We start from the raw sequence: 22659 nt of genomic DNA, 5'->3' as shown, positions 1-22659 counted from the left end.
ATGAGAACATTGTATTCTTTGTGAATAACGTGCATTAATTAATAAGACTGTAATACCAGGAATGTGTATTAAGAAAGCAAACCATTTCATTTGTGATTTCATATTGGATAAATTGTGACTAAAGGGTGCTGAAACAACACTAGAGAAGTTTAAGACAAAGCCAGAGAATTTGCTGCATGGTCAAAGACTTTTTTTTACTATGGAAGCTTGTTTCCAAATTCACCAAAGGATAAAAAAAAATGTAATGACCTAAACATAAAGGTGTTTGTAGGGTTCTTCAAAGCCTTGCCATAGAAGAAAGATTTTTGCTTCCATTCAGTCAAAGGTTCTTTAACGGTCTTCACTTGCTTACCTTTTTATAATCTGAAGAACCTTCTTTCGCCACAAACAACCTTTAGTGAAACAGAAATGTTCTTTATATGTTAAAGGTTTATGCTTTATGGAACCATTTAGACAACAAATGTTCTTCTACAGCACCGTAATGCACCTTTAGTTTCAAGAGCGTTGTACACTAGAGGCTGTAAAACTCAGAGAACGAATCCTGTCAAGCTATGTTAAAAAAAACAGCTCAAACCTACAAGGAAGTTGAAATAGTACAGGTGCTTATCCATCACTTTCGAATAAATTATTACTATTAGTTGGTTAAGGGTTGAGTTTTCTTTTCCCAACATGATTAACATTTTAACGCAGAAGAATTGTGAGATTTGTTTTATTTCCGTGGTAGAAGCTTCCATAGGATACACTCCTATACATTTTAAAGGGAGATTATAGCGATGATAAAACATCTCGAATGACCGCACAGCTTTTACCACCGCCTCGCTTGCATTCAGGAGCACGTCTCAGGTTTCCTGCTATATTACAGACAATGTCAAAGCTCAACACACACACACCGCTGTTTCTATTCATCTACCCCGCATTTCAGAGCAGGCTAAGAAACAGCAACCTACAAGCTACTCCCTTATGTTCTGCAAGAAAAGACAGTCTATCAAAGTTTAATAGGATTCTGGGTTCCTCGCCTACAGTATAACAAAAACACAGAGAGCGCAGAAATTCCCAGATCAATCTGACCTTCTCACACTAGCACACATCTCTGCGTGTCGACTAGTAACGCACGCAGCAGAACGTATTCATAACTCTTCTGCGCCCACCGGTTGACATTTAAAAACTGAGCAAACAAGACATGAAAGCCGCTGTTTTATGTCATGCTTGAAACAGGAACGCATGATTGTTTTGGATGAAAAACGAACCGCTCTATCAATAGCATTATGCTGATCACAACGAAACAATTTTGATCTGTTAAAAACAAAGCAAAACAAAACCTTGCGATTGGAGTAAACAAGAGGGTCCAAAGGGTTTACATGCAGAAATATGAATCTCATATTTTGTTAAAGGATGAATTATTCAACATGCATTATTCAGAAAAACCTATTACTGTTTGAGCTGTGAAGCATTTTTAGAAGTGGGACTACTGTTCTGGGCAAATTAACTTCTGGTTGTGTTACCAGTGTAACTCCTGTGAGTGTTGTGTAGTTATAAATATTGCATAGGTTATTCAGCAATTCAATCACACTATTTTCATGCCAACATGCATTATAGGTCTTGTGGCTATTACTTTTAAAACAGTGAACATTTTGCTTTTATGACCTGTCCTTCCATACGTCCTTTTGTGGAAAAGTACACTTTATCATACTTAAAAGAAAAGGAAAAATAGGGAAATAATATACTTAAATGAGAACTCCACCATTAAGCATTTATATAGTTCACAGTCTTTGTAACATGTTTCCATGCATTTCCAACATTTATAATGTTTACAAGCAATTCTATTTATTCTATAGTTTATTTTACGCAGACTTTATTAAAGCAAGATTTTAACACAATGACCTAATGTACGTTGAAGTTAAGTTTAATATTATTAAAATGTACATTTTTAAATGCATTCTTAATAAACAAGGCTGTCCCCCAAACCCAAGTTGTCTTTTATTTGACTGATATTATGCGCAAGTACAGTTTTTTAATATATACTTTATACTACAATTGCATATTCAATACAGCTTTCACCACTTAAATGGGTAGCAGAAAAATATTTTTCCTCAACAATCAACATTATACCATAAAAATGTTGACAAAGCTCATTTCTGATCCCAGAGCATCTCTACTCAGAACACCGATGAACAATAATGGTCTTTATTATTATTCAAGACTAAACCCTAAATACTACCATCTAATTTGTGTTGCAACAATGCACCACGACCAGCAAAAAGTCCATGCTGAAAGCAAACATTATGAAGTGTTTGACAGTGGCTTGGATTCTGGGAGTTGCTCGGTTTGAGTTTGGCATTGCACCTCCTTTGTGAGCTGGTGGATTTACTGTACTATCGCTCCAACACAATACCTCTCCCACCCACAAAAGGCAAAGTTAAAGGCCTAAAAGTAGGGGCTGGGTGCCCTCCAGTATCTTTCCTCTTTTCATCTCGTCACAGTGTAGGATCAATTCCCAGCAGATGGACAGATGGCCAAAGCTCGTTACACTCACGCGTATCTGCATGAAATCTACAGCCCAGATTCTATTCTATTCTCTGTGATTTCACACCTGTCTGAACCATCTCGCGTCCCTTTCATCATCACACAATCACATCTCACGCGCTAGTCAGTCCCACCCAAAAGCTACAGCTCGAGCAATTACAGAGAATCCAATACCTGTTTCTGTAAACGTGTCTGAAGCATGATCGGAGCGCTGCAGAACTTAATGTCACAGAGAAAATGCAACACTTCCTCTGAACAGTGCTAGAGGAAAGAGCTTTACAGTGTGACAGTCACTTGACTAGTCCTTTATAAAGCAGTGAGGTTTAATCTTACCTTTCAGCGTGAGTTCAGCCCGGGCCTCAATGGATCCGTTGGCGTTGTCTGCCATGCAGCTGTACACACCGGCGTCTTCCTCAGTGAGATTGAAGATCTGCAGACTGCCTCCACCGAGCACTTCAAAGCGTCCCTTGCTGTGCGGAGAAGAGAAAAGGCGTTGTCAATATGCTCCCTGCAGAAAGTTAAATGTATTCTTGCCCCAACGCTAATTCAATAACTCCAGTACATATGGTCCTTCTCCCGTGCGCAAAATGGATCTATATTGCAAAGGGTGTATTCTAGCAAAAAGGCAACCTTAAGATTGCGGTGTGTGGCTTAGCTGTAAAGGTTAGGCTCGGTAATCAGAAGGTCTCTGGTTTGATCCCTACTAGAGGCAAAAAAAATGAACGGATCATCATTGTGCCCCTGAGGTCACCAAGGCACTTAATCCCAGGGTGCTTCGGGAGGACTGTTCAGGCGATAATTGTACTGTATGACGCTTTTGACTAAAGGGGATTCTTCCATAAGAGGGTAGTAATAGGACAAAAACTGATAGTTCACATTAGAATGTCAAGGTATATAAACTATATTATTATCAGTAGAAGTATTATTATTATTAATTTCAACCAAAAGTTATTTGAACACAAAAACATCACTGAATATTTATTCATGCATTTACCATTTTTATCCGTTACCAAAAGTTTGAATGCAAAAGACATGTCCGAATTTACTATTTTTTCACCCTGTTACCAAAAGTGGTCTGAATACAAGACATGTCTGAATGTATGTATTTATAAAACTTTTAAAATTTCTAAAAGTTGTCTGAATGCAAAATACATGTCTGAATTTACTTATTTACTATTTTTCAGCCCTATTACCAAAAGTTATCTGAATACAAAGACACCACTGAATATTTAAGCAGTTACCAGTTTCCAGCCTTGTTATAAAAGACAAAATGTGTCTAAATGCAAAATCCATAATACATATCTGAATTAATGTATTTATTTGCTTTTTTTATTACTAAAGGTTTTCTGAATACAAAAGACATGTTTGAATTTACTTACTATATAAAAAGTTTTCTAAATACAAAAGAAGAATATTTTTTCTTATAATAACACAGCTAATGGGGCTGAATAGTTCTGATTGATGAATGCAGTCAACACCGCTATTTGGGTAGAAACTGAGAAAATGCTTTCTGCAGCAATTAATTTTTTTGCCTTATTGATAAACTATCAACATTCGTCTGGGTGAATTTTCAACATAGAGAACATGCTGTGATGCTGGGCAAGGAATCAATGGCTTAGAAAGAAGAAGAGAGTGGTCACAGTATGAGGCAGAGGAGCAGGATGGTCTCCTGCACAGAGAACACAGGGATGCGGAGATTGCAGAATCTCCACTCAACCTGATCTGTCAGCCATCGACTGGCATCAAACACCAGCACATTAATACCAGCCTTCTCACACTGACACGTTCCCTATTTTATTTCTCCGCCTGTCTCTCAGTCTCAAACATAGTAACCTGAACCATGTGCAGCATCCAAAATTGCAGGGTTTCTAGGAAACAACAAGCGTGCGCACTCAAAAATTCGTATTATTTTATTTTTGCCCATTTATGTCGTAACCTTATAAGCTTTTTCTGTGCTTTCAAAAATATGAAATTCCACGTGACCGATTTAAATCCACAGCACTATACAAGCGTTAGAAAATTAGATCAAATATATAATAACTAAACACTTAAATATGACTCATTCCTACTACACGGCCAGAACCAAAGTCTACAATCTATAAATTGCAGAGCTTGGAATAGAGGGCAGCCTGGCAGTGTCCATTACACACGCCAGACCACAGGACTTGCATAAGAACGAGTAACTCAAAAGTCTTGTGCTCAGAGAAACTCCACCCTACCTCTACCATCACACATACCTCATCCCACAGGAAAACCAGCAGGTCTCATAAAAGGAGGTCTTTGTCCTTTTGAGCTAAAGAACACGCAATGAAACACGTAGGCCCACTGTGGAGCTTTTCAACCTAAGACATGATTCAGTCTTCAGGTTTTTATTTTATGGACGGTGATGCTATTACTCATATGTTCTTTTAAGAGCGTGAATGCTGAAGTTCAACACATCAGTGTGTCTCAGCTGCAATCGTCTTGAGATCTCTGCATGTGTTGAGTCAAATGCCTTCAAAATATTCATGCGAGGGGGGCACAACCTTAGTGATTACTGACAATATCCTGGGCATTTGTCAATGTGTAATTTCACTTGAGGTCTAAAAGATTCCCTTAGACTCATTGGAACTACAGCATGTTAAAAACTTATGTTAAAATATACATACTATTTTTATTTATGTGTTTGACTATTCATGTTTTTTATTCATACATTTACTATTTTTCATCCCTGTTACCAAAACCTGTCTGAATACAAAAAACACGTTTAAAAAAATTACAAATCTTGTGTGCTTTCTAGCAATAAACACCAAAAAAGAGAGAATGGCTATACATACATATATAAAACAAAATGAGTAGCGGGGTTGCAAGTAAAAAGGTTTCAGTTTAAGGATAAATTATGCTATTATTTATATCGACTTATATCTTATATAGTGCTTTGATGCAACCTGTGTTGTTAAAAGCGCTATAAAAAAAAAAAAAAAAAAAAATGATATCGACAAAATGAGCAAAAAAAAAAAAAAATAATATTAACTTAATACTGCTAAATAATCTATTTATTTTATTTGTGAAAATGTACTGGTAAAACCACCAACCATTCAGCCCTGTTACCAAATTTAAATGAATACAAAATAAATAATTATTTCATAGGTATTTTACCAATATCTACAAATCATGTGGTCTATAAATAGACTATACTCAGTGATTTAAAAATGGCACAAAAAGAAATGTTTTTTCCATTCTGAGCATCACAAATCCTCCCACTCATTATTCAACAATTGGTAATTTCTTCACCCTTGCAGACTTTTTCTTAAGATTTTTCAACTTGCGCAAGTTAAACAAATGCTATTCTTCATTCAGGACCGTGAGTGTACTAGGAGTGTTGAGAGAGCAGTAATGCTTTCGTTCTGTGTGTGGAGTCGCCTCAAATAACCCAGAACTAATGTGCAAAAGGCTCATGACTGTAGGCAGGTTAGGGCTAACAGTTAGCACTGCATATGCCGTGATGTATATCCAGTGTGCTGCTCCGAGGCTAAACTACTGGCATCCGTCAACAGAAACCCAACACCAAACTACCGGTGGCGCTGACCCAACCTGCCTTAAAGCAGCCAGCCTGTGATTGATGCCGTCATAAGATACAAGTGAGCAAGATGAAAGGCTGCCTTGTCAACAGCTCAGAAGGTTCTGGCATGGTCTCCACCCTTAACTGTTCAGCTCCATGGCTGTGACTCCGAACAGAGGAGCTACTAATGCCGTGCCAAGACTTGAATGAGGGTAGTGACACTATTCCTTCTGATGCCACCAGCAAAAGTTATACGTTACCCCTCTGGAAAATCCAATCACAACCAGCTCCTGATGGTTTCTACCCTCATGAAGTTAAAAAAAGCCAGTGATATAGTCTGTGAGTCATAATGCGGAAAATAGTATTGGAATTCCTGAAGAGAAAACCATATCAAGTGGTTTGCCATTTTTATTATATGCATCAGTTAAGTGTGTATGTCCATTTCCATTCAACAAACCAAAGTCAAATGGTAAAGAAGAATTCAAAAGAAGTTCATGACTGCAAGTAAGCTTTTAAAAATACCAGATCGTTTTACATTATTACAAAAAAAGTAAGCTCAGGTGAAAAAAAAAAAAGTGAGTGAATGATTTCATATATTTTTCTAATTTAATTGACACCAACAGTCACAATTTTAGGTTCCAGGGGAGATAAAGATTTCTACGGTCCAACCGATCTTTAAAAAGTCTTCATTAGATCCTGCAGTGGTAAATATTCACAGATCTATCTCTAAACTACCTTTTTTTACAAAAATTTCAGAAAACGCAATAGCAAAGCAATTGCTGAAGGTTATAAATGAGAATAATATTTTTGAGAAATATCAGTCTGGTTTCAGAGCTGACCATAGCACTGAAACTGCCCTTTTACGAGTGACAAATGATTTATTGACGGCAGAGGACGCTGGTGAATTTTCAGTTTTAGTTTTATTTAATTGGACAGCAGCTTTTTATACAGTTGGCTATTCCATTGTAAGTAATACACTGAAAACATGGGTTGGTGTTTGAAGGACGTCGCTGGATTGTTTTGTGTCTATTTGTCAAATAAGACATATGAAGTGTTAGTTGAAAGTGAGGTATCCCAACGTTCTAAAATGGTATGTGGAGTTCTGCAGGGATCCTTGTTAGGACCAATTTTGTTTTTAATTTACACGCTTCCGTTAGGTGCAGTAATCCCATGACATAATATCAATTTTCATTTTTAAGCAGATGATTAACAATTATACTTATCATTGAGATTTAAGGATCTAAATAGTGTAGAGGTTCTTCAAGCATGTACAATAGAAAATTGGATGGCTTAAACTTTTTGCAGTTAAATACTGAAAAGACAAAATTGGTTATAATTGGTCAGAGCTCAAGAAGAAATCAGATCGAGCTTGCTCTAAATAGGGTTTTCCATAATAAAAAGCAGGTGGTAAGAAATCTGAGTATTTATTTTGATAGAAATGTAACATTTGAATTCCATTTCAAGAAGGTTCAATCTTGTTTTTATCAGTTAAAAAATATAATCTAAGGTGAGACGGTTTTTAAATTTTAATGATGAAGAGAAGCTTATTCATGCTTTCATTTCTTCCCGTCTTGATTATTGCAACACCTCGTTTTCTTCTCTGAACCATCATAATTGATTGCGGTTACAATTAGTTCAGAATGCTACAGCTAGAATATTGACGCAAACAAAATTATATCATCATATATTTTAGCTTCTTTACACTGATTACCTGTTTATTTTAGGATTGATTTCAAGACATATAAAACTCTAAACAGCTTGGCACCTTTGTATTTAACTGTATTTTTGAAACCGTAAATCCTCTTTTAATGAATTGCTTGGAGTTCTTACAACTAGATTTAAAACAAAAGGTGATAGGGCATTTGCAGATAGGGCTTGATGACATAGTCGAGGATGGAACTCCTTATATGGGCATTTCTTTCAAAGGCATAGAGAGAGACTCGCACAGAAGTTCCAAAGAAGCTTGTTTTTGGCTGTAATGGAAAAATAACCTTGTTAAGCTTTCCAAAAGAACCCAATGTTACGTGAATAGTGGATTTTTATGTTTTTAAATTATATACATTCTTTTGACTCTTTACCTGGTCTGCACCTCACATTCTTAAAATACTCAACGGGTACTCAATCCTATCTAAAATGATCAAACTAGACCAGCTTGAAGAGCTGCTAAGACCAGTAAACCATGCTTCAAACTACAGCTAAGACCATCTTGCGCTGAAAGGATGTTTTTTTTTAACGCTGAATAATAATTAGTTGGGAATTAAATGCTTTTTAAAGAAGAATAATTCATTCACATTTGTTAATTTACCAGCATGGTTGAATAATGAACATGTTGCGGAGCAAATGAATAGCTTCAGAGTACTGCAATGTGCAGGTGGCTCTGCATTCGACTGAAAATCCTCTCCGGACAGAGCTGCATCCTGACTAAACCACATATTTAGAGAGTTCAAAGCAGAAAAAGCATTCCGAGTCAAAAAGCCTTATGAACTAATGTCATATTATTTTCGAAACCCTGAATATTATGTTCTCGTGGCTGTGGTTTCTCCAGTGTGATGTATGCTGCTCTTTTATAGAACAAGGGCTGAGCTTCAAATGAAGTACCTCAGAAGAGGGAAAAAACTGAGCATAAAATCAATATAAAGAGCTCCATCTTTACAATGAGTCAGAGTGTTTGTTTTTCCCAGCTGGGCTGAGATGGACCATCATCATACCTTTCTTTATGCGTCTAGCAGGTGTCTTCAACGGTTAACCAATATTTTGATTAGCACATTACTACGCACATGCCCAAAGCCACAGCCTGCGTAATACACGCACATTAGAGGTCTGAATGAACTGGCTGGTGAGACCGGATTTAGCCCTGGATGTGTCATTAGCCTCATAGTCCACAGAGAGGCCACCATCGTTCCTAAAGGGACGGGACACAGAGGAACTCGTAGAGGGAAAAAATGGACAGAGAGGAAGCCACAAAATTCATATGTTCCAGTGACAAAAACAGCTGCCACGCATTTGGCTGAATGAATCCCGCTATAGTGCTGCACTCTCTATTCAACAGCAGCAATGTCCTGGCAACCAGTAAAACAGACATCCACTACAATGCATTCCAACCCTTCACTTTTCATTCCAGCAGTGTGCTCGAGTCACAAATGACGTAGATTCGGCCTCGGATGGGCCACCCACGGATCAATCGTGGAACCTCCGATGCATGCTCCATGCACAAAATGCTCATCCTAATGCTCGCCTCACACCCCTGCTTTCTTATAAAGCATACATATAAAGAATACATATAAAGTGTATATATACAGAAAATGGGGTTACCCAAATTGCTGGTTGAAAACACTTTAGGATTCGCAAGTTGATGAAAAATGTAAAATAAACAATTAAAAAATACCTAAAATGTTTTATTTAAAATGTATTTTATTTACCTAGATGTCATGTGACCACTAATGAACATCAGAGTGACCATATGGACATGCGTATGTTGTTATTGGCTAATAACTACTGGCATATAAATATACAATTTCAGAGTGTACTTCAAACGCATATGCAAAGGTTTCAGCTGACAAAAATGTTAGGGGATGACTGCTATTCAAAAAAGAAAATTAAACCGCTCAAAAATAATAGGGGGAAAATGTTGTGTAGTGTAACAATACATTTCTGAATTATTACCCTGAATGTGAATTTACACATTTTCATAATTTAAATAAACAAACCAAAAAGTAGTATTTGTTCATAAAGTCACTAAGACGTTATGGACTTTACTTACAACATATATCTGACTTCGTGAACTTTATCTAAAAAGCCAAAGCTATAACTGAGTCAATGTATCTACAACAATTACATTTTTAAATGTTTTCTTTAATAATCATAAAGCGATTGTTTTTACAACAAAACAAAAAGCAAACCGCAAAGTGGCTGGCCGCTTTATATCAGCCGGACCACTACTTCCTTTTTCAGTTCTTGGCCAAACTCCGCTGCAATACGGACCAGATCATATACCGAAGGTTTAAGGTCTGGCAGCACAAAACTGTAAATTATATCGCGCATGATCCGAACAGTAATATGTTATTTTCTCTCTCAATTTCTCTTTTACACACTGTCTGGCTTTCCCTTCCCCCTCCCCCCAGGTCTTTGTGCCAGTCTACAGTGTTTATCCTTCAGTGAATCCAGCCTGTTGTTAAACTCCCACAAAGAATCCGGAGCGTCTCCAAACCTGCTATTATATCTCTCTCTCAGCTCTCTGCCCAGTGACTCTATCCGAAGAGAGATGGGCACGCAGCTAGTGCCAGAGACGGAGAGCGGTTGGTGTGACTCCACGGTTAATAAAGCACTGTTTGGATTTCGACACGAGAAAAGCACTTTTTTCCCCTTCACACACACAAGGGAGCGCAGGGGCACTGTCTGCGAGGACTGATGGACTGTTTCGCTGTTCGGCATTGGACAGAAACCCTGCATCTCTAGACAGGAAAAGCTCAGGGAATGAAATGTAATGTTTAACACCAGGACACAGATGACGTGAATAAAGCCTGCTCTTGTGAATTAGTCTTACTGTGGAACATTTCATGTTTCAGTTCTTATTTACATTCAGACTAAATATAGGCTACAGTAAGATTGATGTATTTTGTTGCCTGTGAAATACATTGAGATCTATTTTGGTATATTTTTTGTATTGGCTTTTGTATTGTTTTATTCTTTTTCATTAAAACAAACAAAGAACCACAAACTAAGCATTCATTTTAAAGTAAGGGGAAAATCTAAAGGTCTTTCAACAAATGTTGCCGTGATTTAAGAATTTGTTCCCAGAAGTTATTCATTTGTTAGCTTGTTTGAATTAAATGGTGGCCATGAATAAAACATCTGTTCACTCGTTTTTTATTAAAGCGTGGTTATGTTGAAAAGTATTACTACGACATGGCTATGATTTAACAGAACAAGGGAGAGGATTAATTCGTTAGCAACAAATTCGTATTTTATTTGTCTGCATGTCAAGTGCAGGTCTGCATACGTTTAATATAAGCTTTTCACTGCACTATTTTATGATTTATGCACTTCTTTCTGCTTGATTTTTAAAATGAAAAAATTAAAAAGCAGATACTTAATAGGGGTGGTCAAAACCTAGTATTTGTTCGTAAACTAAGAGTGTGATTCCAAGATGTATCTGACTTCATGAACTTCCTCTAAAAACCCAAAGCTATGACTGAGAAATCAACGCATGTACATCAAATTGCTTTTTTAAATGTTTTCTTTAATAATCAGTTTTCATGTGTCCTGTTGCACTAGGAGCTATGCAAGTTCGCAAACGCTTGGTTAAATCATGGCTATGATTTAATAGAGCATAGGATTAATTCATTAGGAACAATTTATATTTTATTAAAATATTTTTAGTCTGCTGGTCAAGTGCAGGTCTGCATGCGTTTTTCGTTGTACTATTGAATTATTTATGCATTTTCGTTAAGAATATTAATAAAACCAACATTTTCAAGCATTAATTTGTTAAGAAAGAAAACTATCTAACATTAAATATTAGAGTAAGGCATTATCACTGACAGTCCTAACTTGTAAAATGCATACTCTAAAATGGTTGTGACTTTGTAACAATGTCAAATTTGCAGTTTTAGAGCGCATTTTTCTGTCATTGTTGTGCTTTGAAGTACATTTATTGTGATGTGTTGACTAACATACTAAAGCAAGTCTAAAATACTTGATTATTCAATATTACATTTAAGGGATATATATATATTTTAAATCAAATAAACTTCAACTTAATTATATTGATGTGCAAATATTTTAAAATACATGTCATTAAAGTTTCAGCAGAAATTACATCAGGGTGTATTTTGGTCTACCATAAATATATCACATAAATTTCCTATTTAATTACTTTTTGCCGCTTTTTCCCAAAGGCGGTTTGTGCTGGGTCATCGGCACACTCCCTCCAGCCGAACATTACCTGGCCAGACTCTATTACAAACAGCATAAATTTGATATCAGAAGAGTGTGAGCTGGAAACAGCATTTAATCTTGTTAATACATATCCTGAACAAAAGGCTGCAGAAATTATAGGCCATTAACATTGATAAGCAACTCTGCCAATGGCCAACCCGCAATAATTTCCCCCGACCTTTATAGACCGGGAGAGCAGCAGACAATGATCAACCCCAAATTGGATTCTAAATAGGGTTCCAGAGGGCTGGATTAATGGCTAGTTGCTTAATCAGTATTTCACTAAGTTTTACTGAGCTGATGTGGATAACAAACCCTGGACCATCTACACTATTCCAAAAACCACTGCGGCCTGTAAAAATAGCTTAATTAATTTCTGTAATCTCATCCAGTATTAAGCTTGTTACACTCTTAAACAAAAGGTGCTTCACAATGTCTAAACGGTTCCATAAAGGACCTTCAACGTCTGAAAAACATTTGCGACCCTGGACCACAAAACCAGTCACAAAATCGTACGTTTCTCAAAATTGTACGGTTTGTTAGGATAGGACAATATTTCGCTGAGATACAACCATTTAAATATCTGGAATCTGCGGGTACGAAAACCTAAATAATGAGAAAATCACCTTTAAAATCAGCCAAATTAAGTTCATAGCAATGCATATTACTAATCTAATGATCTTTACTTAATATCCTAAAGATTTTTGACATAAATTTTGACCTACAATGTATTTTTGGCTATTGCTACAAGACTTTTCTGTGGTCCAGGGTCACACATTTAATTCCATCAATAAACACATTTCTTTGCGGCGAAAGAAGCTTCTTCAGATTCTAAAAAGTCAAGAAAGAAATGGTCCTTTGTGAAACCGAAATGGTTCTTCTGTGGCAAAGCTGTAAAGCATCTTTATTTTTAAGAGTGCATTTGGGGTTTTTGTGCTGCATTCAGTTTATATGTAATCAGAAAAGAGGGACGCACTTTACACCAAAAAATATTCATACAATACGAACCGAATGCTTCCGTATTATAAAAATATTTGGAGATAGATATTGCGGAGCATGATCAAAGGAACCGTGAACATGCTTTGTTCATATTTAAATCGTGTCTTAAGGTTTGGGGGATTGAAGTCGCACTTCATACGGAGCCCAATATGAGGCAATCAACAGTCACTCTCACTGTACCCTTTCATCTATCTTTTCTCCCTTGTTCTGCCTCTCCGACTCGTCCGTTTACCGTGGTTAATCCCCGCAGCACGGTGAAGCTGCTGCACGCCACGCATGTTTTCAGAAATTCGGATACGTCAAGAAGGGGCTTGAACGCCTGATAATACAAACGTTCTTACAAATATTCCCTATTGCTCTTTCATTTAACAATCCCAATTACTGACTGACAGTCTTCGGGAAACCTCACAGGAAAATTTTAATTGTCAAGAACAAAACATCTTTTTCAGTCATCTAAGTTAGAGAGGGTGCGTTCAAACTACCTGGGCCCTTCTTCCACGAGCAGCTCCTTTGATTAATGAAGTAATCTTGCGGAGACGGCGACTCTGGGGATACTTACATTCAAGCCAGTGAATGGGGTAATTATTGTTATGACAAACTTACTCTAAGGCAATTATTAGTGGTGTTTACTAAGGCAAGCGGCGCTATTACAATTGCTCGCGCCAACGGTTTGGGATTTGAGCAAACCACTAAATAATCTACATATATAACTTTGGGATGTAACCCGTCTCGTTCTTTTCTGAAGTGATACATCAAAATAAGTGGCTTGTTTAAAAGATGTGTGCACTTACTTTTCTAAAAAGGAGGAGGAAGGAGGAACATCTCACATAATTGAAAGAATATCGGAAAAGTTCTTTCCATTTTAGTTTACAATCAATGTGTGAGAATACTGTATGTGAAGAAATCCCTAAATGATACCAGTTTTTCAAATAAAGCAATCGTGGATCATGTTATGTGCTCTGAAAAGTTCAAAATTTGGTGTAGGGATAAAAATGTTTCAGGGTGTCTCATGTATCTTCACTGACGATAAAAGAAAGTATTATAGGTTTGGAACGACACGAGGATGAATAAATTATGGCAAAATTGTCATATTTGGGTCACATAATCCTTTAATTCCACTTTTAAATGCATTCTTAGAAAATCTAAGAATCTAAAATGTCATATTTTACAATTTCACAAGCGATTTTAGCTATTATTGCTAAAAAAGAAAGCAATTATTAAAAGAGCATCCCTAATTTGTATTATTCTTCCAGACTTTTCCAGGCCTGAAAATCACACCATTAAAATCTCCTTACATTTCCGGTCGGCTGTGGCTGTGGACACTACCGAGGGAACCCGTCAGCGATTTCTTTTTTTTTTTTTTTTTTTTTTTTTTTTTTTTTAGCATGCAATGTTGAGAACGTCAGCTGATCACAATCTCTGGGTCACGCGCGGCTAACGAGTACGAAGCACGAAAAAGTGGCTTCCCGGGTCTAATCTGCGAACAGCCCGGCAGTGTTTCTCATCAGAGAGGTGTGAGAGAGTTTGTGTTGCAGACGCTCGCGGTCCTGACTGGCATTTACACCTCTCAGGCGGGCGCCATCACTCTAATTATTTACTCGGGCAGCTGGGACGGGGCTGTGTGCCAGCGGAACAGCAGATGTACACAGAGACTGATCCCTAGAAGTGGACACTGCTGCCACAGCGGGACTCGAAGCTCATGTTCGTCACATTGGCAGCGCTCAGAGGAATCAATGAGCTGTTGGTGGAAATCACTGTCTGCTTCTGGGTGCGGAGCGTCGGGTCTATTAATAGCGGAGGACCCTTCCACCCCGGAGATCCTACCTGTGCTCAATGAGCTGGTCTTTGTGCATCCATGTGACGTAGGCTGCGGGATATCCCGTCACCACACAGGGGATCAGCACGCTCTCCCCGACGGCTTTAGACGCGTGCTGAGGCTCCAGGAGAAACTCCGGGGTCCTTTCCTCCGCTGATTCTGAACAAAACAGAGAAGTGCATTTACAGTCAATTATCCTATTTATTCGAAACTTTTTGAAATGATATTTTATAAAACTCGTTTTTCAGTAAAACAATAATGTAAATTGTATCATTTTTACTTTTTCGTTATATGATGTTATTTAGGGATTGTGTAATTTTTGTATTAAAGTTTCCAAGTAAATTAATTCATCTTTGTTTCTTTCTTTCTCTTTCTTCCTGTTTGTATTCGAGTATATTTTTTACTCAAGTTAAAATGTTTGAATTATACTGGAAACAAAAAAAATACTGATTAAGATGATACAATTTTTCCATCACTAACGTGTAAACTTTTGACCATTCAGCCTTACAGATGAATAAAGAATGAAGCGCATAATTTTTGCGCCACTAGTCGCAACAAATTGCAATTTTAATAATCATAATATTTGAAAAACGATCAAATAGAACGTTCCCCTAATGATTTCTCTAAGTGCATAATTTTAGTCACAATAAAAACAGGTTTCCTAACACTATGCCTGCTAAAACAAAAAAAAAATCCACAAATGGCTTACTTACATTATTTATATTGTAACATTTACAGTATATATATATTTTAGGTTTTAAAAAGCTTTCTCTTTAATACTTATTATTTATTTATCGATCTCAGTGAGGTAAAATGTCTTATTTTCTCTGTATCGTGTTGTTTCCTGCTCCACGTTTAGTGTGACGGCGCTTCAGGCCCGATTTATGTTCTTTAATATCTCACTCTGTGCTCATGACTGCCTGAAAAAATAAATCTGCATGCTGAATATCTAACCACAAAGGAGCTCGGTCCTCTTTAACCTTAGCATAAATTACATTGTTCTCTTTGATAATGCCACATGTAGGCGTCCTTCTGGAGGAGGCCTCCTTTAAAACGCTCTCTCTCCCTTTGATTGTGTTTCATATTTTCAGTAGTGCATGAAAAATTACATCAGAATAAATTTCTTGCGTTTTTACTGTCAGGAATGCAGGGGAATTGGCGTTTTTTTTCTTATTAAACATTCTTAGTAAAAGAAAAAGCGGACAGGATTTATGTTTGTCATGAAATATTAATACAAATCAAAATAATAATAAAAAAATAAATACACATTTGATTAGCTTTGATTTATCGCATCCAAAATTGTTTTGTACGGTGTATATTCATTATAAACACATGCAGGGATATATTTCAGCAAAAAATTATATATTAAATATATTTATAAAATATAAGAATATAAATATACCTATTATTTATAGCTATAATGTAAATAAATTTTTTGTCTGTATTTATACATACATAATAAAAATACACATACATGTACTATGTAACTGGAAATATTATTATTAATTGTTTGACAGCACTACTTTTGATATAAAAGAGTTATGGATAATTGCTTAAAATTAGTCATATTAAGTCATATCAATATATTGCTGTATATCTAATTTATATATTTGTGCTTTTTATATTTGGTAAGGTAATTTCAAAGTTATGAAAAGATGATCCTCTTGTAACATTAATAGAATAGAATAGAATAGAATAATAATTCAAACCTGTCTGATCTTTAATAACATTGCTAATGTAATGTCTGCTAAATAATTAAATGAAACAATTTCTCAGTGATTTCTCAAACGTGCATAACTAAAAAAATACTGGACGTTTTGCATAAGGACTTATTTTTGATGGCTGAAATAATTTTGATGAATTTACCATTATTCTGTTATCAAAATGTAGTTTAAAGGTCAGTTAGTAAATCAGTCTAATTATTAGATAAAGCTTTTTACATGAGCAAAAATGTACAACAACAACAAAAAAAAGACATGGAGATGATTTAATTAGCAACTTCACGGTCTGATGATACGGTTCTAATTACGAAACTGAAGTGCGTATTGAAGCATGGAATATTTACCAGGCAGTATCTGTATTTCTGCTTCTTCACTGGTCTTGGTGGGCCCAGCGTTGTCAACCACGCAGCGGTACAGCCCCGCGTCCGTCTCCGAGGCGTTACTGATGACGAGAGCGCCGCTGGGGAGCGAGAAGACTCTCTGGTCCAGCTCGACCGGCTCTTTGTTTTGTTCCCAGCGGATGAAAGACACCAGGTCTGGATTCACCTCACAGTTCAGCACGTGACTGTCACCCACCCGCACCGACGCGGCCTCCGGCTGACTGAGGTACCGCGGTATCCCTGAAAACACAACAGTCGGAACAATTACAATACGTTCTGCTTTGCAAGGAAGTTTCATCTTCTCATGCCGTGAATAGCAAGTGTCGAGCGCTTCCTGCGCAAATCTAAAGTGAGCGTATGAAATGGCACTCGCTTTGTTTTATTGGCAAGGCTTTTGAGTTGTTGAAATACCAATAACAATACCTGAAGCTGTATGCCTGTGGGCTAACGTTTAATTTCGCCGTCCGTGTGATCGATGTGCTTTAGAAGCAGAGGAAGTTATTGCATTTTGATTAATTGGAGACAATGTAATTATTTGCACTGAAGAATCACACGGTCTATTTTAATTCCATGTCGACTTGAAATGATTCATTATTTCCTTCCACGTACAGTTTCATTTTTGAGCTAAATGAGAGGCTCTTTAGATGTTAAAAAAACCCCATCTAAAACCCCAAGGGCACATTTTGCCCTCAAACCCGTGTGAATGAACCTGATGGTGTTGAAAAGTAGTCCCGGCGTACAAGTGTTTACAGTTCCTCTGGTGTCCCTCAAGCGGAGAACCGCCAGGAACCTCGTCTGGAAGCAGGAAGCAGTGCTGACAGGACACCAAGTCACACATTTCTCTGCTCCTCGGCTCCGGCCAAGTGATAGAGAAATGAGAAGTTTAGGTGTATTTTAACTATTTAGGATTTCATTATTATTTTGCAGGTGACATACCAAATTAAATAAATAAAAAGAATGAATCAAGATAAATTTGTTCGTTTTTATGAATCAGTTCACACTATTTAATTTATGGCTTAGATTCATCAATTCAATTGCTCATATATTGTCCCCACAATATACGAGTTTCATGCTGGATTGTTATATTGGCTAAAACGAAAACGTACTCGTTAATCTTCATCATCGTTAATCTATTTTGTTACAGTGTTGGTTGGAATAACTGGTGGACTGATTCGAAAAACAAAATGCAAAAACAAAAACAAGACAAATTTTGGTTCTTTATGATTTGTTTATATATTTTAAATACATTTGAGTCAGTAATGCTAACCAAAACTGTATTAGTTTGAAAAAAAATTTAAATACAGTAAAAACAGTGATATTGTGGAATATTATTTCAGCTCTATATGTTAAAGTGTAATTTATTGCGATGCAAGGCTAGTTTCAGAATCATTACTAAAAAAAACCCAAACTTTTAAATGATAGTGTACTAATTGGTGGGTAAAATCTGTTATGCGAGTTAAGTGTGCGAAAACAAATGCATTTCATATTTCAGACATTTTATGCCAATTTATGCTCTTTTTTCCAGAGCCGTCATCTCATGCTGCACAAAGTAAATGAAACCTCACTATGAGACTGTAAATAACGGCTGAAAGCGATTAGCTTGCAGGGACACATGAAAAAAATCCTGGAAAAGTCACGGACTTAATAAGACACTTCTGATAAATACACTCCGGGAGGTTTTTTTTTTCTTTTGGGAAAAGGCTGAAGAGGGTTCTGTAGTTAAATCTTTATTTGAATCAGCTAAGTTCCTCGAGTCTTACGCGATTTTAGCGCTGAAGCAGCGTAGTCGAAGCTCACAAGTTCATCGGTTCACATCATGATGAGCGAAGCATGGAGCACTTTGCCTAATACAATTGACTCCACTTAATCACAGCTCCCTCTCGCTCCACAGGCTAGCTGCTCACGTTTCTCTGCAGTCTCTGCTCCCTACATCATATAGAAGCAAAAACCACAGAGATCTCTTTAACATCCACGTTGAAAAAAAAAGTACACTTTAGCCTACTTTTTTAAGCAGTCTACATATTGTAAAAAAAAATAGGTTACCAAACGAAATATTTTTGAACGTTAAACTAATTTCAATTAAATGTAAATGCGTTTAAATCTGTGTCAAAATTTTTTTTACCACTGAAGTACAATTTTTGGACGTATTTACATATAATTCACTTTTATATCAAAACTTTTAAGTCATGCATTTAAATACAATTATAATAATCATAAAGATTATCAAAATTTATTTGATATTTATGTGTGATAATTTTTTTTTTACATAATATACGTGCATATACTGTGTGTATTTATGTATACATAAATACAAACACATAAAAATGTGTTAAAATATATATGTGTTTGTATAATAAAAATATTTGTATAATATAAAATAGAAGAACATGAATGTAAAAATATGTATAAACAAATATTTTCAAATTATAAACTGTGTGTGTGTGTAATTATTTATACATACTACATATGCACAGGTCGCGTACATATATAATGCGAGCAAAAATGTTTATCGTTTGACAGCATATATCATTTTATCCGTAATTTTTTTTTTTTTTCAAAGGCTTTTAGGAAAAACAGAACAGAAAGTCGACACTTAAACGCAACCAAGAAGTCTTGTGAGCTATAAAAGAGCAGCATTTAAAAGCAATAAATGTTTCTTTTTACGTGTGTGTTACTTGAAAAAGAAGAAAAGAGCTGCTTTGGCATTAGCACCTCCACTAAAACTCAAAGCGGAGATCTATGGATCCCTTGCAGGTGAACATAAAGACTCGTACATGAAAATGTCTTTGTGAGAGACTATAGGAGAGAGGAGTGATGGGGTTTGTCTGGCAGTAGTCCGTTACACACATGCCATGCTCTCACTCTCTCTCTTAATGTAAAAGAGCATGCAGTGAAAGATGCTATCAGCCGCTGGCTCCGGGTGAACAGAGAACAGCATTCATTCATCTCCACAGGCTCTGCTTTATAACAGCAGACAGAAAGGTTTCACAGAGCACGCTGTGGCCTTTTAATCCCCTTATAAACTATATACAAAACCGGGTTTTTACAACAGAACGGCTTTTATGCTCTTAAGCAAAATATTCTGGGTATTTTTGTCCACTAAGTACTAGTAATCTTCAATCTTTAGCAAAGAAATCTAGACAGTGTTTGTTATACCTCTATATGGCTAGAGGACATACAGTACAATATGTTTACAAAACAGCTTGCCTTTTTTTTCTTGTAAAATAAACACTTAAAGATCGATTCATTGATTGAAATCTATTAAATTAATACATAAACGCATTATTGGAAACTTGATACTGATTTAACTTGAAATTATGTTATGAGAAGATCATGAGAGAATATGGGGCAATATGGGGAAATATTTCTGATGTAAGTTCTGTTCTGCGCATGTACAAATTATTAAATAATAAATGTCATATTTTGTTGTGTTCATTTAATAATAATGTGTTTTCATTTTTTTTTGTTAATTAAAATTGTAAAAAAAAAAAAAAATTATATATATGTGTGTGTGTGTATATATACACATATATATATATATATATATATATATATATATATATATATATATATATTTTTTTTTTTTTTTAAATGTAGTAAAAATCTTGAATCTGAAGGATCATATACATATATATATATATAATTTAACATATATAATTTAACATATATAATAACATTTTATTATATATGTTAAAAAGAAAACTGATCTTTCAACTTAGGAAAAAGTAATTATTTTAAATATTTCACAATTTCAAATAAATGCATGTATTTACCAGACCAGCATCAAACCAGCTCTAACCAACATAAGCCAACCTGGAAAAGCAGTGGAATCCATGCTGGTTTAAACCGGTCTTGTCCGCAGGGCCATTAATGTAAATAATCATAGTTTAGAATACAGTTCAGGCAATGTGTTTTGGTGGCAGTGTGAACCCTCCCTGCTGTTATATTCTTCCTCTGTTACGTCCTTTCCAACCAGTTAGTCCAAAGGCAACATTTGTTGAGTGATTCATTACACTGGTGTAAATGCTACATGGGAACCAGTCGGAGCCATACGCTTGAACCTCACGAAATCAGCTCACGGACACACACTGAGGGTCTACCCCACACACACACACACACCCCCGTTCTGGTGGTCTGATCGAGGCATCAATCTCAGTACACAAGAACATGCTACAAACTGGAGCTTTGGATCGACAGAGTCATTAGAGTTTATTGGCCAGACTCTTGTGTGATTTCATTGGAGAGGACAGTCTGTTTAATGGTCAGATTCTCAGCTCTGCCACTGTTCGTCAACTGTAGTCCACGTCTCTAAATGACGGAAGCTTATTCCGCCAGAGAATAAAATTATAAAAAAGGTCATTGTGACTTTTTATCCATTTTTAATTTATATCTCATAATTTCAATTATTATTAGTTATTGTGTGCAGGATGTAGACAACTGTGAGACATTAATTGTGAGGAAAAATGTCAGAATTCACTATTTTGATTTATAAAATTGCAAGACTTTTTTTTTTTTTTTTTGCTAAAAGTTACGACTGCGAGTTTTTAAATCGCTAGAAGTAATTCTACAATCATAAGTTAGAATTTACAATTTAGAATTTTATTTCTCTGAATTGAGTTTATTTCTTGCGATTCAGAATCAAAACTCGCAAAGTGTAAGTTAGGAACATTTAGGAACGCTCAGAATTCCAAACTTCTGTTTCACGATTTCAAATTTTTATTTGAGAAATGTAAATTAGAATTCTGAGAAAAAGAAGATGAATTTGCGAGACCTAGACGCACGATTGCGAGAGTTTTGAGGCATACATTTGCAACTGCGTGAAGGAAAAACTCGTTGTTGAGAGGAAGTTGCAATTGCCTTTTTAAAAGTGTTTAAATCTGCGTCAGAAATAAACGTCTGTATCAAATTGCAACTCTAATACGACTATTACAGGTTAGTTGAGGCGCAAGAAAACAGACAATCATTTGGGTGATGAGAATTTCCACCTAAAGCAAATTCCACACACTGGGAGTCATAGTGAGGGCAAAAACCCTGCAGAGAAAAGTAGCAGCCTCAAATCAGGGGCCCCTGAGGCCCCCAGTGTACCATGAAGCAGGCCCCAACTTCCATTTGCCTCTGTCAAACCGAGAAAAGAATCTGAGTGGGTATAAGGTCTCTTCTACCCCGCTGGGCAGAAGCTCATTCACCGTTCATTCGAGTCTGGATACTCTTCTTTATTGGGTCTTAGAGGCGGCAGGCAGCTCTTTAAAAAGCTCCAGAAATTTACAGGCTTACGGACAAACAGCTCCCTCCATTTTGCGGCAGGGTTTTTAGGCCTGTAGAGAGCGAGTATAGCTGGGCACGATTTACTGATGCTGTTAAAGCTGGATATGAGCAGATAAATCTGGTGTTGGGAAGGTCTGGGATGAAAACAAAGAGACCAACCTCACAGCAGCATGTGCTCAAACGGCAGTAAACAGAAACACTGCAGCTCAAACCCAAGCAAAGACCCCGACCCAGCCTTACCTGCCATAAACGTATACGTTACACATTAGGAGGAAACGCTGCCAACTGAGTGTTAGTCCTGACATCACTGACATGATTGACTTTAATAATTAGCCACGTTGTTCGTTAGATTAATTAATGAGGAATGGGCAAAAGTAAAAGTTAAAAAATAATTAAAAATAAAATATAAAATTTAAAAAATATAAAAATAAAATAAAAATATATTTAAAAAAATTATCAGAATTTCAAGAAATTGTT

At 36.3% G+C, this 22659-nt stretch overlaps 1 protein-coding gene across 11 annotated transcripts in view; it reads right to left on the bottom strand.

Moving 5' to 3' along the window:
• neo1a (neogenin 1a) overlaps window positions 1–22659 on the bottom strand; it is a 126036-nt gene that overhangs the window by 38187 nt on the left and 65190 nt on the right. For all 11 annotated transcript variants that reach the window (XM_043244025.1, XM_043244020.1, XM_043244027.1 and 8 more), the window contains exons 3-5: window positions 16882–17157; window positions 14825–14975; window positions 2857–2993 (exon numbers count right to left, since the gene is read on the bottom strand). In XM_043244025.1, coding sequence (XP_043099960.1) covers window positions 2857–2993; window positions 14825–14975; window positions 16882–17157 — 564 coding nt within the window. The remainder of the gene's footprint in view (window positions 1–2856; window positions 2994–14824; window positions 14976–16881; window positions 17158–22659) is intronic.

The sequence above is a fragment of the Puntigrus tetrazona genome, chromosome 7, assembly GCF_018831695.1.
Source record: "Puntigrus tetrazona isolate hp1 chromosome 7, ASM1883169v1, whole genome shotgun sequence".
NCBI lineage: Eukaryota > Metazoa > Chordata > Actinopteri > Cypriniformes > Cyprinidae > Puntigrus > Puntigrus tetrazona.
The sequence above is the reverse complement of the archived record's forward strand: the minus strand, read 5'-3'. Positions and strand labels throughout refer to the sequence as shown.